Source organism: Sebastes umbrosus, chromosome 19 (genome assembly GCF_015220745.1).
Source record: "Sebastes umbrosus isolate fSebUmb1 chromosome 19, fSebUmb1.pri, whole genome shotgun sequence".
Taxonomy (NCBI): Eukaryota; Metazoa; Chordata; class Actinopteri; order Perciformes; family Sebastidae; genus Sebastes; species Sebastes umbrosus.
In genome coordinates, this window is record NC_051287.1 from 2098735 (window position 1) to 2124637 (window position 25903).

The 25903-nt window shown below is 33.3% G+C and overlaps 1 protein-coding gene and 1 long non-coding RNA gene across 8 annotated transcripts in view; one reads left to right on the forward strand and one right to left on the reverse strand.

Moving 5' to 3' along the window:
* LOC119477732 overlaps nt 1-12260 on the forward strand; it is a 48389-nt gene extending 36129 nt beyond the window's left edge. For 3 of the 4 annotated variants that reach the window (XR_005204301.1, XR_005204300.1, XR_005204299.1), the window contains 5 exons: nt 4697-4777; nt 6942-7201; nt 8747-8817; nt 10644-10756; nt 11947-12260. This is a non-coding gene — a long non-coding RNA (uncharacterized LOC119477732). Of the gene's footprint in view, nt 1-4696; nt 4778-6941; nt 7202-8746; nt 8818-10643; nt 10757-11688; nt 11822-11946 lie in introns of all 4 variants that reach the window. The other variant, XR_005204302.1, reaches the window with a different exon arrangement.
* On the reverse strand, nt 5545-24805 carry LOC119477727 (metal transporter CNNM3). Of its 4 annotated transcripts, XR_005204298.1 has the most exons (13): nt 24040-24805; nt 22279-22613; nt 21982-22158; nt 19332-19489; nt 18081-18224; nt 17841-17999; nt 14490-14659; nt 14209-14305; nt 12996-13126; nt 11916-12045; nt 11644-11710; nt 11384-11424; nt 5545-7010 (listed from the first exon to the last, which is right to left on the reverse strand). XR_005204298.1 is itself a non-coding variant. In XM_037751832.1 (12 exons), the coding sequence occupies exons 1-11, from the start codon at nt 24790-24792 to the stop codon at nt 11408-11410; spliced, it is 2271 nt and encodes a 756-aa protein (XP_037607760.1). In that variant the 5' UTR covers nt 24793-24805; the 3' UTR covers nt 5545-7010; nt 11384-11407. The 4 variants fall into 4 exon arrangements, 3 of the variants coding, with proteins under 3 accessions (XP_037607760.1, XP_037607758.1, XP_037607759.1); XM_037751832.1 differs by lacking the exon at nt 11644-11710; XM_037751830.1 differs by lacking the exons at nt 11384-11424; nt 11644-11710.
* Nucleotides 24806-25903: the final 1098 nt, after the last annotated feature.

The window sequence follows — 25903 nt, forward strand, 5'->3', positions numbered from 1 at the left end:
TAGTGAAGTTTATTGAAAATTTCATGAAAAAAAACGTCATAGTGAAGTTTATTGAAAATTTCATGAAAATAACGTCATAGTGAAGTTTATTGAAAATTTCATGAAAAAAAACATCATAGTGAAGTTTATTGAAAATTTCATGAAAATAACGTCATAGTGAAGTTTATTGAAAATTTCATGAAAAAAAACATCATAGTGAAGTTTATTGAAAATTTCATGAAAATAACGTCATAGTGAAGTTTATTGAAAATTTCATGAAAATAACGTCATAGTGAAGTTTATTGAAAATTTCATGAAAAAAACGTCATAGTAAAGTTTATTGAAAATTTCATGAAAAAAAACGTCATAGTGAAGTTTATTGAAAATTTCATGAAAAAAACGTCATAGTAAAGTTTATTGAAAATTTCATGAAAAAAAATGTCATAGTGAAGTTTATTGAAAATTTCATGAAAATAACGTCATAGTGAAGTTTATTGAAAATTTCATGAAAAAACGTCATAGTAAAGTTTATTGAAAATTTCATGAAAAAAAATGTCATAGTGAAGTTTATTGAAAATTTCATGAAAATAACGTCATAGTGAAGTTTATTGAAAATTTCATGAAAATAACGTCATAGTAAAGTTTATTGAAAATTTCATGAAAACAACGTCATAGTAAAGTTTATTGAAAATTTCATGAAAAAAACGTCATTGTGAAGTTTATTGAAAATTCCATGAAAATAACGTCATAGTGAAGTTTATTGAAAATTTCATGAAAATAACGTCATAGTAAAGTTTATTGAAAATTTCATGGAAAAAACTTCATTGTAAAGTTTATTGAAAATTTCATGAAAAAAACGTCATAGTAAAGTTTATTGAAAATTTCATGAAAAAAAAACGTCATAGTGAAGTTTATTGAAAATTTCATGAAAAAAAACGTCATAGTGAAGTTTATTGAAAATTTCATGAAAATAACGTCATAGTAAAGTTTATTGAAAATTTCATGAAAAAAAACTTCATAGTAAAGTTTATTGAAAATTTCATGAAAAAAAACGTCATAGTGAAGTTTATTGAAAATTTCATGAAAAAAAAACGTCAGTGAAGTTTATTGAAAATTTCATGAAAATAACGTCATAGTGAAGTTTATTGAAAATTTCATGAAAAAAAACGTCATAGTGAAGTTTATTGAAAATTTCATGAAAAAAAACGTCATAGTAAAGTTTATTGAAAATTTCATGAAAATAACGTCATAGTGAAGTTTATTGAAAATTTCATGAAAAAAAAGTCATAGTAAAGTTTATTGAAAATTTCATGAAAATAACGTCATAGTAAAGTTTATTGAAAATTTCATGGAAAAAAACGTCATAGTAAAGTTTATTGAAAATTTCATGAAAATAACGTCATAGTGAAGTTTATTGAAAATTTCATGAAAAAAAACGTCATAGTGAAGTTTATTGAAAATTTCATGAAAAAAAACGTCATAGTAAAGTTTATTGAAAATTTCATGAAAAAAAAACGTCAGTGAAGTTTATTGAAAATTTCATGAAAATAACGTCATAGTAGTTTATTGAAAATTTCATGAAAAAAACGTCATAGTAAAGTTTATTGAAAATTTCATGAAAATAACGTCATAGTGAAGTTTATTGAAAATTTCATGAAAAAAACGTCATAGTAAAGTTTATTGAAAATTTCATGAAAAAAACGTCATAGTGAAGTTTATTGAAAATTTCATGAAAAAAACGTCATAGTGAAGTTTATTGAAAATTTCATGAAAAAAACGTCATAGTGAAGTTTATTGAAAATTTCATGAAAAAAACATAATATAGGATGTCGAAAATTTCATGAAAAAAAATCAGTGTAGTATGTTGATAATTTCATGGGAAAAAAACGTCATAGTATAGTTTGTCGTAAATTTCATGAAAAAAAATCATAGTATGTCTAAAATTGAATGAAAAAAAAGTCATAGTATAGTTTATTGAAAATTTCATGGAAAAAACGTCATAGTAAAGTTTATTGAAAATTTCATGAAAATAACGTCATAGTGAAGTTTATTGAAAATTTCATGAAAAAAAACGTCATAGTGAAGTTTATTGAAAATTTCATGAAAAAAAACGTCATAGTAAAGTTTATTGAAAATTTCATGAAAAAAAAAACGTCAGTGAAGTTTATTGAAAATTTCATGAAAATAACGTCATAGTAGTTTATTGAAAATTTCATGAAAAAAACGTCATAGTAAAGTTTATTGAAAATTTCATGAAAATAACGTCATAGTGAAGTTTATTGAAAATTTCATGAAAAAAACGTCATAGTAAAGTTTATTGAAAATTTCATGAAAAAAACGTCATAGTGAAGTTTATTGAAAATTTCATGAAAAAAACGTCATAGTGAAGTTTATTGAAAATTTCATGAAAAAAACGTCATAGTGAAGTTTATTGAAAATTTCATGAAAAAAACATAATATAGGATGTCGAAAATTTCATGAAAAAAAATCAGTGTAGTATGTTGATAATTTCATGGGAAAAAAACGTCATAGTATAGTTTGTCGTAAATTTCATGAAAAAAAATCATAGTATGTCTAAAATTGAATGAAAAAAAAGTCATAGTATAGTTTATTGAAAATTTCATGAAAAAAACGTAAAAGTATAGTATGTCATACTTTCATGAAAAAAATCCTAGTATAGTTTGTCGAAAATGTAATGCAAAAAAAACAGTATAGTATGTCTAAAATTGAATGAAAAGAAAGTCATAGTATAGTATGTCGAAACTTTCATGAAAAAAAACTGTTAGTATATTATGTCGAACATTTCCTGAAAAAATGTCTCAGGAGGTTAATAGAGTATAAAAATAGTTGCCGATTAATTTAATTAATCGGTCTATTATAAAGTCACATATTGTGCGTCTCGGAATAGAAAAGACAAAACAAAAACAACATATTTTAGAACAGGATTGAGTTTATTTCCTAAGAAACTTGATTATTGAAAGTGTTAAATGTAATGGAGTCTCTCAATGCACCCAAAAAAAAAAAACGGCAGCATTCCCCCGAAAAATGAAATAAAATGGATAACTTCTATACAAAATGTAACGTGGACAGAAAGAGGAATAACTGTATATAGCTTTCAATAACTCTCGTAGTTATTGTACCTGAAAACCTATAAACTACAAATGATATTCTATCTAAGCAGCTTCATATATTAATACACGCGTCTTCAACCCACTCAATCAGTACAAAGTAATGATTCTCTTTTTACATTCATTCTTCTGATACAAACTCATTACAACAAAATAAAATAGAAGTAACAGATGAAAAATATTTACTCAGAATTACAAAGATTTCTCCTGGAATATGGCGGCGATGACGATGGTGATGATAACACTGAATGAATGAAAACACAGATGGAATAAAAGGAGACGGTGCTAATGTGACACAGAGCCGACTCCTAAACAACCCTGCTGCTGCTGCTGCGGTAAAGGTTCAGAAGTTTATGTTAACACAATACTCACATGTGGTACTGTGTGTTGAGAAAGTATAATCTGTCCCCTTCACGCTGAATGTGAGGAAATCCCCTCCTACTGCGACTACACTTTTTCTGTTTGTTCTGAACAGAAACACGCCAGAGAACCACTGATGCAGTGGTGGAATGTAACTAAGTACATTTACTCAAGTACTGTACTTAAGTACAAATTTGAGGTATTTTATTTTACATTTAATATAGGGCTGTCATAGTTCAATTTGCGATTATGTCTTAATGCAAATTAGTTTTAATGCCACTAATTTCTTTAACGTATTAATGCAACTTGTGATTTTTAGGTTGTAGCAGGCTCAGTTTTTCTAGTTTCATATGATACCAGTAACCTGATGAATCAATCGGTACCAACCATGTCATACTAGCTTGTTGCAAAGGAGGTTAAATAACGCTCCAAACTTACACTAAATTTTGGCGAGGAAAAACTGTCGAGACTGTCCTTGACCTCTGACCTCCAGATCAGTGAATGTAAATGGGTTCTATGGGTACCCACGAGTCTCCCCTTTACAGACATGCCCACTTTATGATAATCACATGCAGTTTGGGGCAAGTCATAGTCAAGTCAGCACACTGACACACTGACAGCTGTTGTTGCCTGTTGGGCTGCAGTTTGCCATGTTATGATTGGAGCATATTGTTTTATGCTAAATGCAGTACCTGTGAGGGTTTCTGGATCAATATCTGTCATTGTTTTGTGTTGTTAATTGATTTACAATAATAAATATATACATACATTTTGCATAAAGCAGCATATTTGTCCACTCCCATGTTGATAAGAGGATTAAATACTTGACTAATCTCCCTTTCAAGGTACATTTTGAACTAGTGCTAATAAGAAATGTGATTAATTTGCGATTAACTATGGACAATCATGTAATTGTTTGATTGACAGCCCTAGTTCCTTTATGTGTTGAGAAACATTCTTCAGCTAAATAAACTCTTTAAGCTGGAAAATGCATCGTCACAAAGCTGAAAATGTTTTAGAGATACGTTGTTCTCACAGGACAGCGACGCTACAAACACATGATGATCTTATAGACCATGATGCATTGCTGCAGATTAAACCAGCCAACAGGATATAAAGGGGTTATTATGATCTTATAGACCATGATGCACAGCCCCGCCTTAAACTTGTGTATATTTTTGCACTGATCATTGTCTGAATATTTCTTTTGTCTCCCTCTTATTTGACAGTGTAGTCGCAGTACAAAGGAGCCGCTTCATGGTCGGCACGAACGGGACGACGCACGACTTTCTCAACATACACACGAACACGTGAGTTCTGCATTAAAATATCCTGATTTGAATTATTCCTCCTTATATGGTTAATATATTAATGTACAGACACAGGGAACATAGAAAGGTTATTTAGAGGCCCTTTCTGGAGTATTCCACATGTTTACACACACATGCAACAATGACGTCTTAAAATGCATGTTAGGATATCATCAACAGACAGTACGGGTAATAATGGAGTTAAGGTGAAGACTGGATGCTTAATGACGTGTACTAGTGAAATACTGTATGTCACACACACACACATTCAGAGACAGACAGATGTGAACTTGTACTGGAATGTTAACAGAACTAAATTATACAAAACATGAAGCTTTAGAGATAATAATAGTTATTAAATCTTCCTCTGTGCCATTAAAAACACATCAACGAGCCTCACTGTGTCGCTGGGGAACATCTTCCTTCATTACAAACGTGGATTAATCCGCCGCTGAAAATAGTCCCCAACTAATGCTCTATTTCCTCCTGGTTGCGAAACGTTTGCTAAAACTGAATAATGATGTAATTAAGTTATTTGAATGGGGATGATTAACAGATTGTAATATACTAAGGTATTTCTAATAGATTTAATGGGGGATTAAATTAAGGGTAGGCTAGAAAACCTTTTAAATTGACCAAATAACATGAAGACATCCCTTAATTTATACCTTAAAAACTTACATTTTCCAATGAGATTGGCTTTCATACTACGTTTTAGGGGATTGTTACCTCTTACAGTGATTTAAAGTGAACAGATAATCCATTAATCTATTTTAATTATCTGTTGATTTACCCCAAATAAAGAGTCAAAGACGGGAAATCAGAAAGTTTTGAGAGACAAACTTACACATTGTTGTTTTAGTTTTTTTGTACGGATTTATTGAGGAAAATCTAAATCGTAGAATATCTCCAGTAAGAGTATAGTATAGTGCTGTAAGTGACAATTATTTAACTATTAATCTCCAAATTGTTATTTTTTTTATTAACTGATTAACCGTTAATTTATAAAAGGTAGAATATGGTGAAAAACACCCATCACAATATCTTCATCTGTCTCAAAGATATTCAGATTACAACGTAAAGCAGCAACAGTTGAGAGTCTGTGAATGTTGAAGAATGATTTAAAGGATTAATTGATTATTATTGTTTAATATTCTGCCGATGGATTAACCAGTAGGGCTGGGTATCATTTAAAACGTTTCAATACTAGCGCTGATATAATACACAAGTTTTGGTACCGATACCAAACTGATACTTTAAGAAATACTGATGGTTTTATTGTCAATGAATCTGCTGATTATTTTCTTGATAAATACTTTTGTCTATAAAATAGTGAAATCCTAACTTGCCCAAATTAACATGTTAAAATGTCTCGTTTTAGAAACAGCCCCAAAGACATTTAGTTTATCATCATATAAGACAAATAAAAGCAGCAAATCTTCACGACTAAGACGATTCATTGATTAGCAAAATAGTTATTTTTCCTGACAATCGACTAAGTGTTTTTACTTCCAACCGCTCTTAGCGTCACATTGAGGCCTTTTGAAGCTTCTGTTGAACTTCTGCAACAATAAAAAACTATCACTCTTTGTTATTATTTCATATTTGACTTTGGTTATATCCAGGGCCACTTTGGAAGTCCTCACTTTACCGCTCACTTTCTAACTAAATATTTAAACTATCAACTAACCGCTGAAAGCTGATCAAATGTTATGTGAGGGTATAAAAACCTTACAGCCTTTTAAAATAGCAAATCTGCTTTTAACCGACTATTTTAGTGTCTCAAACGGACGGATGCGTCAGTACACACACACACACAGACAACACACACACACACGTAGCTTTGGCACCCAGACAGAGAGGAATCATGGCAATGCATCGAGTTTAGTACGAACCTGGAAGAAAAGGCACCGCCAAATTAAAATAAAATGTATTTATGTATATATACACATATAGTCCAAAGTGTATAAAACAGCATGAAATAATAATAATAATAATAATCACAACAAAAGGAATGGGGGATGGAGATGAGACGTGTGAGTAGTGGATCTACAGAACACATAAAATCACTCCAGTCGTGTCCAATAACTACGTTCCAGCCATAGATGATGATTCAGCAATAAAAACAAAACAAAACAAAAAAAATCTCTACTTGTTTTTGCAGCAAGGTCAGAGCCGCATTACCCATGAGCCTCCTCTTCTGTGGAGCTCTCCTGGGCGCTACTGCTGCCACCTGTGGAACCCGACCAATGAGAAGGAGAGCTGGGGTGAGTGAGGGGTGATGACATCACACCGAGGCAATCACGCACACACACAGAGGGTGTTAAAGGTGACGGAGGGCGTTTAAAAAGAGAGGAAACGCGACAAGATGGCACGAGAGGGACGAAGAAGAAGAAGAAGAAGCAGCAAGGTTCTGCTACAGAAGTAAGAAAACCTCATTGACTTTTTTAACAATTCTAATAACTTAAAACCCCACACTGTGTCTCAATTCGGATATTTCTGTTAGTACACTTTCACGTAGTACACTGTGCACACCTTGGACGGATACAACGTCACGTTACTCAGACTACAACAATAAAAGCGGTAACTTCCTTCTACCTCCACATAGTCCAGGGGTCAGCAGCCTTTACTATCAAAAGAGAAATTTTAGGCAAAAAAATAATAATAAGAAATCTGTCTGGAGCCGCAAAACATTTGATCATTGTGATGAAGGTAACACAGTTTATAGTCTAAGTATATAGTATATAAGTCTAATGCAGTGAGGGCCAAAGAGACAATGTACTACGCAGTATTAGGGCCACATTGAGGGAAAAAACATCTGAGATTGACAGAATTAAGTCATAATATTACGAGAAAAAAAGGCGTAATATTACGAGAATAAAGTCATAACTTTACGAGAAAAAAAGGCGTGATATTACTAGCATAAAGTCATATATATATAAATTATAACTTTACGAGAAAAAAGGCGTAATATTACTAGAATAAATTATAACTTTACGAGAAAAAAGGCGTGATATTACTAGCATAAAGTCATAACTTTACGAGAAAAAAGGCGTAATATTACTAGAATAAATTATAACTTTACGAGAAAAAAAGGCGTAATATTACTAGAATAAATTATAACTTTACGAGAAAAAAAGGCGTAATATTACTAGAATAAAGTCATAACTTTACGAGAAAAAAAGGCGTAATATTACTAGAATAAAGTCATAACTTTACGAGAAAAAAAGGCGTAATATTACTAGAATAAAGTCATAACTTTACGAGAAAAAAAGGCGTGATATTACTAGAATAAAGTCATAACTTTACGAGAAAAAAAGGCGTGATATTATTAGAATAAAGTCATAACTTTACGAGAAAAAAAGGCGTGGCATTACTAGAATAAAGTCATAACTTTATGAGAAAAAAAGGCGTGGTATTACTAGAATAAAGTCATAACTTTACGAGAAAAAAAGGCGTGATATTACTAGAATAAAGTCATAACTTTACGAGAAAAAAAGGCGTGATATTACGAGAATAAAGTCATAACTTTACGAGAAAAAAAGGCGTAATATTACTAGAATAAATTATAACTTTACGAGAAAAAAAGGCGTGATATTACTAGAATAAATTATAACTTTACGAGAAAAAAAGGAATGATATTATTAGAATAAAGTCATAACTTTACGAGAAAAAAAGGCGTGTTATTATTAGAATAAAGTCATAACTTTACGAGAAAAAAAGGCGTGATATTACTAGAATAAAGTCATAACTTTACGAGAAAAAAAGGCGTGATATTACTAGAATAAAGTCATAACTTTACGAGAAAAAAATAATATTCATAATATTAAGACTTTTTTTCTCATAAAGTTATGTTTAGTTTAATTAAACAGAGCTTTTCTCAACAGTATGTCGTGCTTCATATGTTTAGATAAGGGTGGCAGTTTTTTAAATGATCTAATATTGTAATTTTTGGGGGGTTTTTTGCAGCCTTTAACAAATTCCATTTCCCATAAGCCCGAGGGACTGCGAGGGCTCAAAGTCACAGCTCGACAAAAGAGGTGAGTACATGAGCGAGTCGAGTGTTGGCGGTTAGTTCACACCTCTGCTTTGCGCTAAATCTGTGTTGCTTCCGGAACATCGTGATAACACGTTATAAGAACCATCATTTAGAAATGGTAAATTGATAGTTAATAGTTATTTTACTGTTTACAAACATAATATAATTGCTGATGTTAACTAATTATTAGTAATGCTATAATTTGTTATTAACAGTTTATATACTATATGTATCTGTTAATGATGAAGATATTATTTGTAAACATCTATAAACATGACATAGATAGATATTTGTAACACTTTGTTAACGGTTAATAATCAGTTTGTAAACCGTCTATCAACATTATTTGGATGACTATTATAAAGTTGTTACTAATGATTATAATACTTTGTTAAATGGTTAATAAATACTTTGTAAAGCATCTATAAACATTATTTAGATATATAGTTAATACTTCAATAATAATAATTTCTGGTCCATCTATGTAATGTTTATAGATGTTTTTTTTTTTAAAGGTTTACAATAATATCTTAATAATTAAATACTTATATATAGTATATAAAATGTTATAATGTGTGCAACAATAAAATGTTAATAAATAGTTTACTAATATAATCAGAATATAATTGGTATCTTCTCTTATCAGCAATGAAATAATATACAATTTATAAGCTAATTATTTCATATTACACCAACAAATGTTGTATTTATTTATTTATTAATTTATTTGACAGGGAGAATACATGTAGGCATTGTTATACTGAATTAAAGTGCAACCGATGCAACGCATATAGGACTTCTAGCCATAGCTCATTTGCAGACTTTGTCCCTGGTTAGGCTTTTAAGAAAAATAAAATAAACACATTATAACATTTGATATACTATATGTATCTGTTAATGATTAAGATATCATTTGTAAACCATATATAAACATTACATAGACAATTGTAACACTTTGTTAAATTATAGCATTACTAATAATCATTTAATTGTTTAACAGTAAAATAACTATTAAGGAAGTTTAATTAGTGTTACCAATCTCATTAAAACACATTGAGGTTATTTACATTTTGGGCTAATTGTGCTTCGTTCAGAGGCCGCTCCGTCACTTTTGTGCCATTTTGTCGCCGTCGTCTTTTTTTTATTACACGTGAGGTGATTCAATACTTCCTCAGACGGACATATTGGAGGTCTTCTGCTCTAATATTTAACTCTGAGTTGTTTTTGATGGGGAACTAATGCAACAATAACCTTCTGACTGGTTACTTCCCTCACAAAACCACATCAATGAGCCTCACTGTGTCAGTGCGTGACATTCCTCCATCACTATGAACACACACACACACACACTGTAGTTTATTCTGACTCTACACCGTCCCGCTGACAGTAATACTCACTAGAGCACCACATGTGGATTAATCCGCCGCTGAAAATAGTCCCCAACAAAGACACTGTTTCCTCCTGTTTCAGTAATGTTTCCTCAAAATGATGTAATTAAAGGGACAGTGTGTATGGTTTGGTGGCATCTAGTGGTGTGTATTTATATATTTAAAAAAAGGTAAATAGTTGAAGCACGAAAAATTATAAATTTAAAAATAAATGCAAAAACAAAAAGCTATTTAAGTTCATAAATAGATAAAATGAAAAAGAAGAGTAGATAAATAGGGGAATTATTATAAATTTAAATAAATAAAGAAACAAATTAAAACAGAAATAAATTTGTCACATCAGTCAATTAATGCCTATTTATTTCTTTTGTATTTTTGGTACATTTAATGGCATATTCATTTATTGAGTAACGTTTTTTTTTATTTTTGATTCTGGCAGGTTCTGTCTCCCATAGAAGTTTACAATACCTATGGATGTACAGACAACTACCACTGGATTACTTTGATACTGAAGAAAACGTGTCTATTCTGAGGCGGTTCTGCAGTTACACGGTACGTCTTTTCTCCTCTCTATGCACCTTTCCTTTTATATTAGGTAGCATCTTAACCTGCTGAAATCAAAAATAAATAAATGTCATTAAATGTACCAAAAATAATATTAAAATGAATTGATAAAATGTGACATAAATTAATATTTCTGTTTTAATTTGCTTCTTTATTTATTTACTCTTCTGTTTAATTTTCCCTTTTATTTCTGTATTTCTGTATTTTCTTTATACATTTCTTAAAGCATTTCTAATAAATAAGGGGTGAAATGTAAAGGGAAAATTGTGCAGAAATATGTATATTTAAAAATAAATATAAAATAAATAACTAAAAGGGAAAATTAAACAAATATAAATAAATATCAATTTGTCACATTATATCAATTAATTAATGGCTACATTTATTTGTAATATTTTTTATATATTTAATCACTTATTTATTTTTTATTTTGGCAGGTTCCATCTTCCATAATACTGTTATCTTTTTCTCTATGCACTAGTCCCTTTCATCTCAGGTATCTTTGCCTCCAATATGGACGCCAGAGGACACATTTCATCCCTTTTAAAGTCATTATTATAATATTCTTATCTATATATGAACAGTTCTATCAGATCAGACACAATGTCTACATACCCAACAGAGAGAAGTGAGATGATTTCAGGGAGAAGCAGAAACTAGGAATGAGACAGGATGAATAAAACAGAAGTTACAAAGCCTCACAAACACACACAGGAAGAAGTGTCAGGAAAAGAAAATGCACCCGCTGGGACGGCCGATTCTACGACGTAATAAAGGGTTAAAACCGTCCTGTTAACACTTTCAAGAGGAGACAGAGTGTGTCTGTGTATGTGAGACTGAGTGTGCTGTATGTACAGTCATGCCATTTCATTTACCTCATGCAAAAAAGGTACTAACAGTAGTTCTCAATGGTATCAAAGAATGAAAAGTTCACAGGGAACTCTGGACGGGCCAGAGGAGAGAGAAGAAGAAGACATGGAGGCACGCAAGGAGGGAAAAGAAAAGAGAGAGAAGATTATTTTAGTTCAGCTGAGAGCAAACAGGACAGTAGCAGTAAGAAAACTACAGAGATGTTTGTATTGAAAGCGTGATTCATCAGGTTAGTCAGCCGACCCTGAAGGTCACACAGCGTTTAGAGGACACTTACCTTGTTGTGTTGTGTTTCTCTCGTTGAGCAGCTTGGTCTGACTGTTGGGAAGGATCTTAATCTCAGGAGGATCTGGACTCTGACCGACCCGCGACGCCATGAGAGCGTTCAGATACTGGAGACGTGTCACCTACAAACGACGGAGAAAAAGTCTGAATTGAATGTTTCAGAGAGAAAGGCTCCATTCACTTTCTAGATAATAGAGACACTCTAATTAAATCTTCTGTCAGACTGTAAATACAAACATAATTATGTAAAGAATAACCTACAGGTTTTAAAAACCAAAGCAATGACGCTGTTATTTGCTCTATTTTTAATAAATGTATTAAAAAGAAAAAAACACTTCTGACGTCTCTTTTTAACAACTGAGAAGCTGCTACCTGTGTGCTTTCTTTTGCTATTTGTGAATAAAAAATATTCTAAGAGATTTGTTTGTGTCAGAGCTTAAAGAATCTGGGTATATCAATTTGTTAAAATGAGCTCCACCTTTTACCAGCTGCAACATTAAAGTAATGAACACATTAATGCACCAATAATTACAATACATAAGACTCTGAAATGGACCATTCTGCATAATTAGTACTTTAAATATATTTTGATGCTAATTAGTACTTTAAATATATTTTGATGCTAATTAGGGCTGTCAAAGTTAACACAATAATAAAACGTAAATTTGTTTTAACGCAAATCGATATTTCGGAGGTTATAGTGGGCTCAGTTTAAAGGTAGAGTGAAGATACTGGCATTGAATTAAACTAGAAAACCTAAAGAAACATGTCTACTGTGGGTCTCAGAGGGTTAAGTGAAAGTATGTATCAACAAATATATTAAAGTAGTTAAAGTAAAAGTATAGCTGTGTCAATAAAATGTTCCCTGTCAGTGTTTTCCTACTATCTATCTGATGTTTCTGGATTAATATTACTGCTACATTAATGTGTATGTTGCATTTTAACTTCTTTATATCCTGTTACAGGAAGTAACTAAAGCTGTCAGACAAATGTAGTGGCGTAAAAATTACAATATTAACCCTGAGATGGGGTGGAGCAGAAGTAGAAAGTAGCAAAAAATGGAAACACAAACCCGTATGAGCTGCAGGTCGGTGAGAGCTCGGACGGTGTAGTCGGGACAGTAGCTGGACGGGCTCGTAGCGTCGGCGGACTCAAAGGGATCCCTGGGAGAGTGACGCTGGGTCGACACCGGAGACTGGTGCACTGCACACATACACACGTTTTTAGATATAAATATTCATAACACAAAAATACAAAACAGTTTCTGCTTCCCTGTTTATGTGATAGTTAAATGAATAGTTTTGGGTTTGGAAATGTTTTTGTTTTTTTTACTGTCATTTTATAGACGACACGATTAATCAATAATGGAGATAATCATTAGTTGCAGCTCTAGCTGGGATATAGAAGCATTTTCCCACTCAAATCAGAATCAGATTGGATTACCAAGTAGTTTTTTCACATACAAGGAATTTTCCTTTGTATTTTGGTGCATAATTATGGAGGACGGAACCTGCTTAAATCAATAAATAAATGACTCGATAAATCAATAAATATGACATTAAATGTAACAAATATAATATTAAAACTAAATGTAGCCATTAATTAATTGATTAAATGTGATATAAATTTATATTTCTGTTTTAATTTGCTTCTTTATTTATCTTTGGATTAATTCCCTTATTTATTTACTCTTCTGTTTAATTTTCCCTTTTATTTAATTTAAAAGAAATATAAAAGAAATAAAAATAAGTGCAAAAATTAATCATTAATTAATTGATCAAATGTGACATAAACTGATATTTCTGATTTATTATTATTTGTATTTAATATAAAAATAAATAAATGAAAATAATAAATTATCTTATAATTAGAAAAATAAATGATAAAATAAAAAAGAAGAGTAAATAAATAAGGGAATTAATACACAGATAAGTAAATAAAGAAGCAAATTAAAACATCAATTTATGTCACATTTTATAAATTAATTAATGGCTGCATTTATTATTATTTTTGCTACATTTAATGACATTTATATATTTATCAAGTCATTTATTTATGTATTGATTTTGGCAGGTTTGTCCTGTTCATTATCAACGAGCCAACTCCAAACCTGCCACCAGATGCTCTAATCAATAACGTTACTGATAATTAAATCATACAGACAACTTTCTGTGTTTGTAGAAGTTGACTTTTGTCTAAAATCACAGGAAATGTAGAATCTGTTTTTAGGGTGGATTGTTCCTTTAAATGTGCGGCACACATCTTCCTGTCGTTGTTGATCTCACCTGAGGATGGCAGCGTTAGCGCCGACACGCCGTAGTACGTAAACGCTCCGTTCTCAAACTTCAGCCCCTCTTTACCGATCTCCACCTCCACTCGACCCTGAACACAAACACACAGGTAGAGAGAAGACGTTAATGTCAAAACAGTTCATGTATTTTCTGTTAAATAAAGGAAATTACTGCAGTTCAACAGGGTCAAATATACAAGCCCCCGTCCACAGCAGTCCACTGCTTTGCTCCCATGCTGGTGCTCTGTGTGTGTGCGTGTGTTCATGTGCACGTACCTGCAGCAGCAGGATGAAGTAGTCCACCGGGTGGTTGCGCGTGTAGAGATAGTGATCCGGGCTCAGCCGGTTGTTTGGGTCAAAATGCACTTCCTGGTTGACACTGGGGTGACGGAGCAGGTGGAACAAGACCTTCTCAGAGACGCGTCCGGGGCTGAAGTGCGACACCTCTGCAGGGGGTCAAAAGTCAGAGACAGGGGATACGGTGAGCTCGCTGTCTGGGCAGTGATGTCAAATATGTCTCGACAAGCACATCTCAAATAACGTGTAGCAGTCGATCCTCAGCTGATTTATAACATAAAGCAGGAACATAATCTTTACACGTGCGCTGTTAAACTGTGACTAACTAAAACAGCGTGAGGCGTCAACCTCCCTCCCATTCTGTCACACATACACCACCATTGAAAAGCTTGTAATCAGCTGTTATATTGATGTTTTCCTTCAGTAATAACTATTATAACAGAGATAAAAACAGAATAATTCAGACACCAAATTTTAAATAGTTTTGTTCCCAACAGAAGAAGAATGAAATGATTCAAACTGTCATTTAGTCAACGTCCCCACAGTGTTGCATGATGGGAGAATACTGTTGAACTTGGATGCTGAATTAGTTTTCCAGTCCAGAGAAGTGTCAGTGAGCCTCAATCATTATTGAACCACAACATAACACTTGTTATTGAGCCACAGCATATCACAAAACAAATACTGCCATCTATTGGTCACCTGTCACAACATATCAAGCTTATTGCAAGAAATCTCAGTGTATTGTTTGATTGTAATTTATGTTTTGAGCAACATATCACAAATCTAGAGGACGGAACTTGCCAAAATAAAATTACTCGATAAATAAAAAAGTCATTAAATTTAGCAAAAATAATATTAAAAATAAATGTAGCCATTAATTAATTGATAAAATGTGACATAAATAGATATTTCTGTTTTAATTTGCTTCTTTATTTATTTATCTTTTATTAATTCCCTCTGTTTAATTTTCCCCTTTATTTAATTTAAAATAAATATAAAATAAAAAATAACATGAAGAAATACATGAAAAACATGATAAAAAATAAATTAATTAATTTAAAAATTAATAAAAAGAAATACTTAATTTAAACAGAAAACTAAATAAAAGAGGGAATTAATACAAAGATAAATAAAAAATAAAATTAAAACAGTAATATCAATTTATGTCACGTTTTATCAATTAATTGATGGCGACATTTATTTATAATATTACTTTTGCTACAGTTGATGACATATTTATTTATTTATCTAATCATTTATTTATTTTATATTTTATTTTGGAAGGTTCTGTCCTCCATGTGGAGCGACCTGCCCAAGAAAATATATCTGTCTGAGTCAGTGTCTCTTCTAAAAACATACTTTACTCTTACATCCTGATTTTTATCTGAGCTGCCTGTTTATTTTATGGATGTTTCATTTCTTGTTTATTAATTAAATCTCGCTATTTGTGTATTTCATATTGTCTTGCTAAGTGCTCTATAAATAAAGTGTATTATTATTATCATGATTATTATCATTATTATGTAAATGTGACCCCATTGTACCCATCTTTTACTTTTCTTTTAGAGTTTTGTGAATATATCTTTAAATTAAAAATATTTAAATACATTTATGTATGTTAATAATTTAGTTTTGTGTGTTTTCTGTCACACATTTACCTCACATTTATTATACAGGTACAGTGGAGTCACATTTTCTGGTGACGTCATGTGTTGCTGGCTCTCTGCGGACAGATTTCGGTGTAACACCAACAACAAGTTACTCACCTACAGCCGAGATGAGCTCCTTTTAAACCGACCTGGAGATGCTGACCCGGTTATTAACACGAGTAAACTGGACTTACTGAGTGATACCATCGTATTAAACAGTATGTGGAAATACAAACATCTTAGACGTGTTATAGAAACTTTACCGACTTTACTTGAATTCAGTTCAGATTCAGATCAACCGCTCTGATACTCACTTCCGGTCTAGGGCTACGAACCGGAAGTGAAACGTCACAAGCGACAATGTTACAGCGCCCCACAGTGGAGGGAGGACGTCATTACGCTCCCTAGTTACACTAGAGACAGGCGATAACAAACTTTTTTATTTTTTAATTTTACCGATACTACGACCGAGTATTAGGGCTACATTGAGGGAAAAAAATAAATCTGAGATTTAAATAAGATTTCTGAGAATAAAGTCAGAAGTTTACAAGAAAAAAGTTGTAATATTATGAGAATAAAGTCATAGTTTTACGAGAAAAAAATCGTAATATTATGAGAATAAAGTCAGAAGTTTACAACAAAAAAAGTTGTAATATTATGAGAATAAAGTCAAAAGTTTACAAGAAAATAGTCGTAATATTATGAGAATAAAGTCGTAATATCATTAAGTAGTAATGTTATGTGTTCTTTTCGAGGGGAAATAGTGTGAAAATGAGGAACGTGGAGCATCTTGTGAAGTTCTACTTTAGTTTAAGTTTCACAAATAACCAAATACTTCATCTTTTGGCACATCAGCACCACATTATCATCAGTATCAGGACCTGGAAAAGATTGTACAAGAAACTGAGTTTATTCTGAAGAAAGAACCACTCGGACCTGATGGAGGAACTGACTCTTTTGTGGAGGAGGAAATTACCTTTTTTTCTCGTAAACTTCTGACTTTATTCTTGTAATATTATGACTTTATTCTCAAAATCTTTTCCCTCAATGTGGCCCTAACGTCTGTCGTACAATACCAATCATTTCTTACATGGGTATGTGATTTTTCAAAATCATGGTATTTTTAGAAAAAAAGAAATTACACTAAAAGGCAAGTCACATGACACATACCGGCCATTAATAACACATTTAAGCAGATATGAGAACAATTAAATCAAAATGTTTGTTGTGTCTAGGCCATCCCTAGGATGCACTGACTGGGACATTTATGAAGGTGATCTGAATGATATGGTTTCTGTCATTATGGATTATATCAACTTCTGCATAAACAGCACCATTCCGGTTAAGATAATAAAAACATATCCCAACTCCAAATGTTGTAGCACTCCCCAAATAAAAGAGAGCCTGGAGGAAAAGCACAAAGCTTTTAGTCTCAAAGGCTGAGCAAGACTCAAAATGGAAAATGGAACAATAAAAAATGAGGCGTTCAGGGACAAATTGGAATTCGAACTCGGCAACATGAACACCAAGCAGGTATTTCAGAAGATGAAAACACTAACTGGGTGTGAACCCAAACCCGACCTTTGTGCAATAACCAATCCAGAATTTATGGCAGCAGATTACAAACTTTTCAACGGTAGTGTGCACACACAGTAAAGATTGACAGATGATCACTCACCTCTGGACAGGAAGCGGTGCGTAGCCAGCAGGAGTTGAGGCGAGGTCCTGATCTTGGGTTCTCCTTCAGGAGGCTTGAAGAGAGAAAACTCCTCGTGGACGCTGCGAGGCTCCAGAGGAATCTCTAGCGGAGCGAGAGGACGCTTCACCTTCCTGTCCACTACAGGAGGACGAGGAAAGGTTTTAATAAAACACATCAGACGCGGAATGAATAAACACATTTTATAATAAACAGACTCACAGTAGCCGTCAGATTCATCGAGGATCTCTGATTTGATGATCTCCTCGATGACGTCCTCTAAAGTGACCAATCCCAGCACCTCGTAGAACGGATCCCCCTCGCCCTCGTTGTTCACCTTCTGGACGATGGCCATGTGAGAGTTACCTGATAGAGAGAGGAAACATCACAAAGGAATCCTTCAGTACATTTCATTTCAAAGAGATCATTCTTCATTAAAGGGACAGTTCACCAAAAAAAACATATGTTTTCACTGAACCTCTGGTGGTTTCTGCAGGTTTTATTTGACCAGGTTTTGAGATTTCCTGTTGCACTCGATTAATTCTAGGCACAAGGGCTCCTCCTCATCATCCAACTTATTATAGCAATTATAGACATTATATTTTCTCATAAATTTACGACTTTAATAATTAGAGTTTAAATACTCAAGTTTTTTAAAAAGTTTTATTAAAGTTTTTTTTCTCGCAAATGTATGAAGTTTTTTCTTGCAAATTTAGATTATTTTCTCGTAAATTAACGACTTTAATCTCAGAGAATATTTAACGTTTTATTCTCGTAAATTTGTGATTTTTTTGGGTCATAAATTTATGACTTTATCATCTCAGAAAATATTCAAGTTTTTTTCGCATACATTTACGACTTTAATTTTAGACAATATTCAAGTTTTTTTCTTGTAAATTTACAATTTTATAATCTCTGAGATTATTTTTTTTTAATTTTTCTAAAGTTTTTTTTTCTCGCAAATGTATGTCTTTATAATCTCAGAGAAAATTAAAGTATTTTTCTCATGAATTGTGATTTTTTTCTTAGATTTACGACTGTAATCTCATAGAATATTCAAGTTATTTTCTCGCAAATTTTGATTTTTTTTTCTCGTAAATTTACGACTTTAATCTCCAAGAATATTCAAGTTTTTTTTCTCGTAAATTTGTGATTTTTTTGGGTCATAAATTTAGGACTTTATCATCTCAGAAAATATTCAAGTTTTTTTCTCATAAATTTGTGATTTTGTTCTTGTAAATTTGCAAATTTAATTTCAAAGAATATTCAAGTTTTTTTCTCATAAATTTGTGATTTTGTTCTTGTAAATTTACGACTTTAATATCAAAGAATATTCAAGTTTTTCTTCTCACAAATATAGCCGTCAGAGGTAGTCGAGACATCCTGATCAAAACTGAGGCTGGGAAATGAGTTTCAACTTTTTTGACAAAGAAGCCTCTTGCTATATTACTGAGTGTGTGAGTGTGAGCACACCTTTCTTGAACTCCTCCAGCATGGCGTCCAGCTTGGTGTCGTTGAAGACGTAGTGCAGCGGGTGATTGTAGAACTTGGTGATGGTCGTCATGGGGGTGGAGTCGTCCGGGTCCACCAGAGCCAAATCTTTTACATAAAGGATTTCCACGATGTTGGACCTGGAACATCAAACACGTGTTGATGAGCGAACGTGAATACGACCATGTGGAGGAACCAGATCTACTGTAAGTTACATTGTTTGTTGGCACTGAGAGTGTGTGTGTGCCAGCAGTGTTTACTTTAGTTACGAGTTATCATCATTCACTAAACCAACATTTCCAGGTGAAAGTGAAATCCAAGGCGCTCCAGAGAAGGTTTAAACAATAACAGGTTCTTTCTTTCATTAGGAAAAGTTTAACATTCAACTGCTCCCAGTTTTTCCTGCCTTATGGCTGCAGTTAGGAGAGAGAACCAGCTTTATTAAACTATTCTATAATAATAATAATAATAATATGTTTTGATTTATACAGAGCTTTCTTTGGAGTGCCATAAAAAATAATAACTCTGTAAAAGAATAAGAAAATAAATGTGGAAATATAAAGAGAAATAAATAAAAGAATATATAAGTAACTAATAAAAATGGAAATATAAATATGAATAAATAAAACAATAAAGAAGTAAAACAATGGGGAAAAGCAAAAACAATAGAGAAAAATAAAGAGAGAAAAATAAATAAATGACATAAAATAAAAATAATATAATTTTAAAAATATACAGTATAAATATTTATATAGTAATTTCATTTATTTATATGATAAAGTAATTTATATGCAAAAAATAAATACATATATTTGAAATATATACAGAAATATATACAGAAATAAATGAAAAATTTCATGTGAAAATAAATTAAAATGCTTATAATTATTTTATATTTTTTTTATCTTTCCATATTTCTATATATTTTTTATATATTTCTCTTCATATTTCCATATTTATTTTCTTATTCTTTTACAGATTTATTCTTTTTAATATCACTCCTATGACTTCATATTTTTTAAGATAATGAAAGATACTTTACACAACAAGTTAAATGTTTATTATGGAGGACAATAACTGCTTACATTGATATGTCTATTTTATAGTAACACATGAAATGACAGGTTGCATAAAGTCAGTTGTTCGCAAATGTTTTGACTTGTGATCCGTTAAAACAAACTCAAGAGTCTTCTGGTTGTGACCACTTCAACCAAAAGGTGATTTTATTTTATTTTTGGCGGGTTAAAAAGGTAATTTGTCTGTAACTAAGTAGAAAAACTGAAACATTAACAAAGTCTGATAAGAAATAAACATAATTGTGTGTGGCAGCAATATGTTTTTTCCTGGTTCCTATTTTAACATCGGCTGTGTAGATTCATTTCTTAATTTTTTCTCACAGTGACAAGAAGTTAAAATGTTAAACTTAATAAGATAACAGAAAGTAAAAAGAAGCAGTCTGGACACACGGTGCATTGAAACAGAAAATATCAGCAAAAACGACCTTGAAATGATCACTCAGCTACAAAAGTCTCAAATTCATTCATCCTTGTTATCTTGGAGAGCTTTGAGTTCCTATTAACGACCATTCTCACAGATAGTAACTATAATATCACAATAAGCAGCTGAATCGTCGCCGAGACATCCAGTTAAAACGGAGTTCAATATTTTAAATCAACAGAAAACTAATCAGCTATTTAAATAATCTATTCATCGTTAAGTCAGTCACAAGTGCCAAAACTTCAATCCTTCCCATTTCTAAAATATGAATATTTGCTGTTTTTCTTTGCTAGTAAAGTGAATATCTTATGTTATGTTTTATACAGTCTGTTAGGAAAAAAAGAGCAATTTGAATGAGTCAGTTTGTGATGGCATTTTTCACTACTTATTGACATTTTATAAACCAAACAACTGATCGATTAATCGATAAAATATTTTTGAGCAATCCTAGTAAGCATTAATTTAGTGATCTGCAGGCTAAATTTGTGATTATTCAAGTTTTTTTCTCATAAATTTACAACTTTAATCTCAAAGAATATTATATTCTTTTCTCATAAAATTGTGATTTATTTCTCGTAAATTTCCGACTTAAATCTCAAAAGAATATTCTATTTTTTTTCTTGTAAATTTGGGATTTTTTGGGGTCGTAAATTTATGACTTTATCATCTCAGAAAATATTCAAGTTCTTTTCTTGTAAATGTATGACTTTAATCTCATATTAAAGTTTTTTATCACAAATGTATGACTTTATAATCTCAGAGAATATTAAAGTATATCTCTCATAAATTGTGATTTTTTTTCTCTCAGATTTACGACTTTGATCTCAAAGAATATTACATTTTTTTTGGTTCGTAAATTTGTGACTTTATCATCTCAGAGAATATTGAAGTTTTTTGCTCGTAAATTTATGAATGTAATTTTGGAAATTCAGAGTTTTTTTTCAGAATATACCCCCCTCCTTCAGCTCCATAATATTTGTTTTTTACCTGCAATCACCTTAATACGCCGTTGTACCTCCATATTACTGCACTATAGTTTGTAATAATTCTGTCACTGTATTGGTTGTTTTCATCAGTAAACTATAACTGTTGTTTGTCTAAGAGGTTGTAAAGATGCGTGTGTTTGTGAGCTCACTTCTCCTCCTCGTAGATGGGCACCCGGGTGTATCCGCTCTGCATGATCTCAGACATGGTGGAGAAGTCCAGGACGGCCGAGCTGGCCAGCATGAAGCAGTCCTTCAGGGGGGTCAGGATGTCCTCCACCGTCTTACTGCGCAGCATCCCGCGGCTGAACTCCTCCTTCACAAACTCACTGGGAGAGGACACGGCGTGGATGAGACGACACGGCGTGGATGAGAGGACACGGCGTGGATGAGACGACGAGGTGCTTCCAAACACACCTCATGATCTGTTTACGTGTGTCTGTTCTTACCTGTACGGGTCATTGACGCTGGTTCGGATCATCTCCATGGCCCTCTCCCTGATCCCACATGTACTGATGTCCCTCCTCAGGGCCAGGTCCAGGATCAGCCCCAGAGGACAGGACAGGGGACAGGTGAGCACCAGACAAACCTGGGCCAGCCAGGTCAGACCCGGCGCCAGCTGGAACCCGTAACCAGAGCACAGGATGTGGGGAGCCAGCTCAGCCAGGAAGAAGATGAGGAAGGCGCTGGTGAACACGGCGGAGACGATAGAGCCCAGCGCCCGGTACAGGAGGACGCCGAGGACCGAGTGTCCCAACGCACACAGGAACAGCAGAGAACATGTCTGGGTGGAGAGAGGACGGACAAAAAGACATTTAAGATCAGCTTTTTCATTCTCTGCATGCTGCCAAGTGGATTCCTAGTAAGTAACTAAGTACATTTACTCAAGTACTGCACTTAAGTACACTTTTGAAGTACTTAAGTTGTACTTTACTGGAGTAATTTCATTTTATCCAACTTTATACTCTACTAAAATGTACAACAGAGTAGACGAGAATGGAGCTGCTGCAGTGTTTATTGATGTACATGCTGCAAATATGGGTACTGATTTTATTACTAATATTATTATCATTCAGTGGGTTTTTAGTTTCCATCTTATGTTAGGCATTTATGGATTCTATTTAATCTTATTTTTATATATTTTTTAATCTTACTTCATCAAGTGTGTTTTATTTTCCATTAAGTATGGCACTCCATCCCTGTTTTATGCAAATTCTATCGTCTATTTTAATTTATTGTTAAGCATTTTGTCTTGCATTTCTTGTAAAATATATAATAAAGTTTATTATGATTATTATTATATATAACTTTACCTACTTCATATTATAATACAAAATATTAACTATATATACATTGTTAATAATAATAATAATAATAATAATATGAAGTAAATAAAAAAAGTAAATACATATTTAATTCAATTATATATATATTTAAAAATGTATTTTATTATTATATGATTTTTATCCAGTTAAAACAAGGGAAAAAAATATTTTATTCAACAATTTTAAATTATAAAATTGTCTTAATCCGACTAAAAAATAAAAACATAAATATATATACATTTCTATGAACTCTGGTATTCTGTCCCTGTTTTTATGTTCATTTTGTCTGTTTCTCTTTTTTGTAAAACACTTTGTGCAGCATTTCATGTATCTACACAAATAAGATGTACTATTATTACATGTGCAGGTAAATATTGTTCTCCTTTTACATTTATTTGATATTTGCTTTACAGATTCAGATTATTAATACACAATATGAACAAATACTAACGATTCACCAGCAACATTAAAGTGATGAACACATGAATATGATATATTATATTATTATTATAATAATATAATATATATATATATATGATAATGAGTATTATTATATATATATATTTATATATATATAATAATACTCATTATCATATATATATATTATAATATATTATTATAATAATAATATATTATAATATATATTATTATGATGATAATGAGTATTATTATATATATATATATATATATATATATATATATATATATATATATATATATATATATATATATATATATATATATATATATATATGATGATGAGTTCTTTCAGTCCTGTTGGGTGCAGGACTTTAGTCGCAGAGTACTTCTACCCTGTAGTACTGCTGGTTCTACATCAGAGTACCAGATCCTGGTACCAGAACCAGAACCGGACCAGAGACCCACCAGGAAGTTGCCCCTCCTGCGGACCGGCTCCAGGCGCTTGGCGGCCCTCTTCTCGTCCTCGGACCCGAGGCTGTGCAGCACGTAGAGCTCCACCGGGTCCAGCCACAGCAGACTGAGGTTCACGGTCCTCAGCAGACCCGAGACCAGAAGCAGCAGAACCACCAGCACGCCCAGACCCCAGGGCGGGATGTAGTCCGGCGGAGGACCCGGGTCCGGGCTGATCCGGAACCGGTCCGGTCCCGCCGTGGACCAGGACCCGCTGCTCAGAACACACAGGTGGTGGTGGTTCTGGTTCTGGTCCGTCCTCCTGTGGACCTGGACCGTGATGAGCCCGCTGAACCTCTCATCCGGAGTGAACCGGTCCGAGACCTGGAAGCTGGACCGGTCCCGGTTGGACTGGACCCCGCAGGGATCCGGAGTGTCCCCGACCCCCCCAGCGGCTCCTCCAGCAGCGAACCCGACCCAGGACCCGGACCCGGACCCGGACCCGGACCCGTTCAGCAGCTCGGTACCGAACAGCCGGATCCGGAACGAGGCTCCTTCCGGCGCGGAGATGATCCGGTCCTTCATAAACACCAGATCCACCGGGTCCTCCAGGCGCAGACCCAGAACCAGAACCACCGGAGGAGGAGCTGGGTCCTCCTGGCTGCTGCCGGACCCGAACCCGAACCCCCCGCAGAACAACAACACCCAGAACCAGGAGGAGAACCTGGAGACCATCAACAGAGAGAGACCCGACCAGCAGACCACCATGTTGGAACTGGCTCTGGAGGCGCGCGGTCATGTGACGACACAGAGGAGGAGGCCCCGCCCACCGGGAGGAGGCCCCGCCCACCGGGAGGAAGCCCCGCCCACCGGGAGGAAGCCCCGCCCACCGGGAGGAGGCCCCGCCCACCGGGAGGAAGCCCCGCCCACCGGGAGGAAGCCCCGCCCACCGGGAGGAGCCAGAGACAACAACAAACAGACACAGGCAACTGGGCTGCGTGGCGGCCATTTTGGATCTACTCACACAAGGCAAGGCAGGTTTATTTATAACACATTTCATACACAAAGACAACTTTCATTCAAAGTGCTTTACACATATGAAAACAAGATAAAAGAGAACACTGAGGAACAGTTGTTTCCCCCAGGCCATCAGAATTTTAAATAGATAATTCATACGACACCTTCTCACACAAACATATATCTTATAGTATATACTGTATATGTTCTTAATGTTTATGTTCTTAATATGCCTGTACATATTCTTAATATGCCCTTGTACGAAGTATTTCTTCTTTATAATTGTAATCTAAATGTAATTGTAATGTAAATGTAATTGTAATGTAAATGTAATTGTAATTGTAATTGTAATGTAAATGTAAATGTAATGTAATTGTAATGTAATTGTAATGTAAATGTAATTGTAATATAACTTATTATTTTAATGGAGCTTCCCAGCAAAAAGTATTTCACACGTTTGTGCCTGTATAACCCGCCGGTTATACAATATATATGTTATACAAAATTATGACAATAAACATCTTGAATCTAGATTAAAACGAATAAAAGAATATAAAAGTATAAGTTAAAGTTCCCATATCGTGCTCATTTTCAAGTTCATACTTGTATTTTGTGTTTCTACTAGAACATGTTTACATGCTGTAATGTTCAAAAAAACACTTTATTTTCCTCATACTGTCTGCCTGAATATGCCTGTTATTACCCTCTGTCTGAAACACTCCGTTTTAGTGCATTTCAATGGAATTGCAATGGAATTGCGTTGCTAGGCAACAGTTTGGGTCCATGTTTACCTCCTGTCAGCTGATGTCATTGACATACACTGCAACAGGACTGCAACATTTAGAATGTTTACGTTTAATAC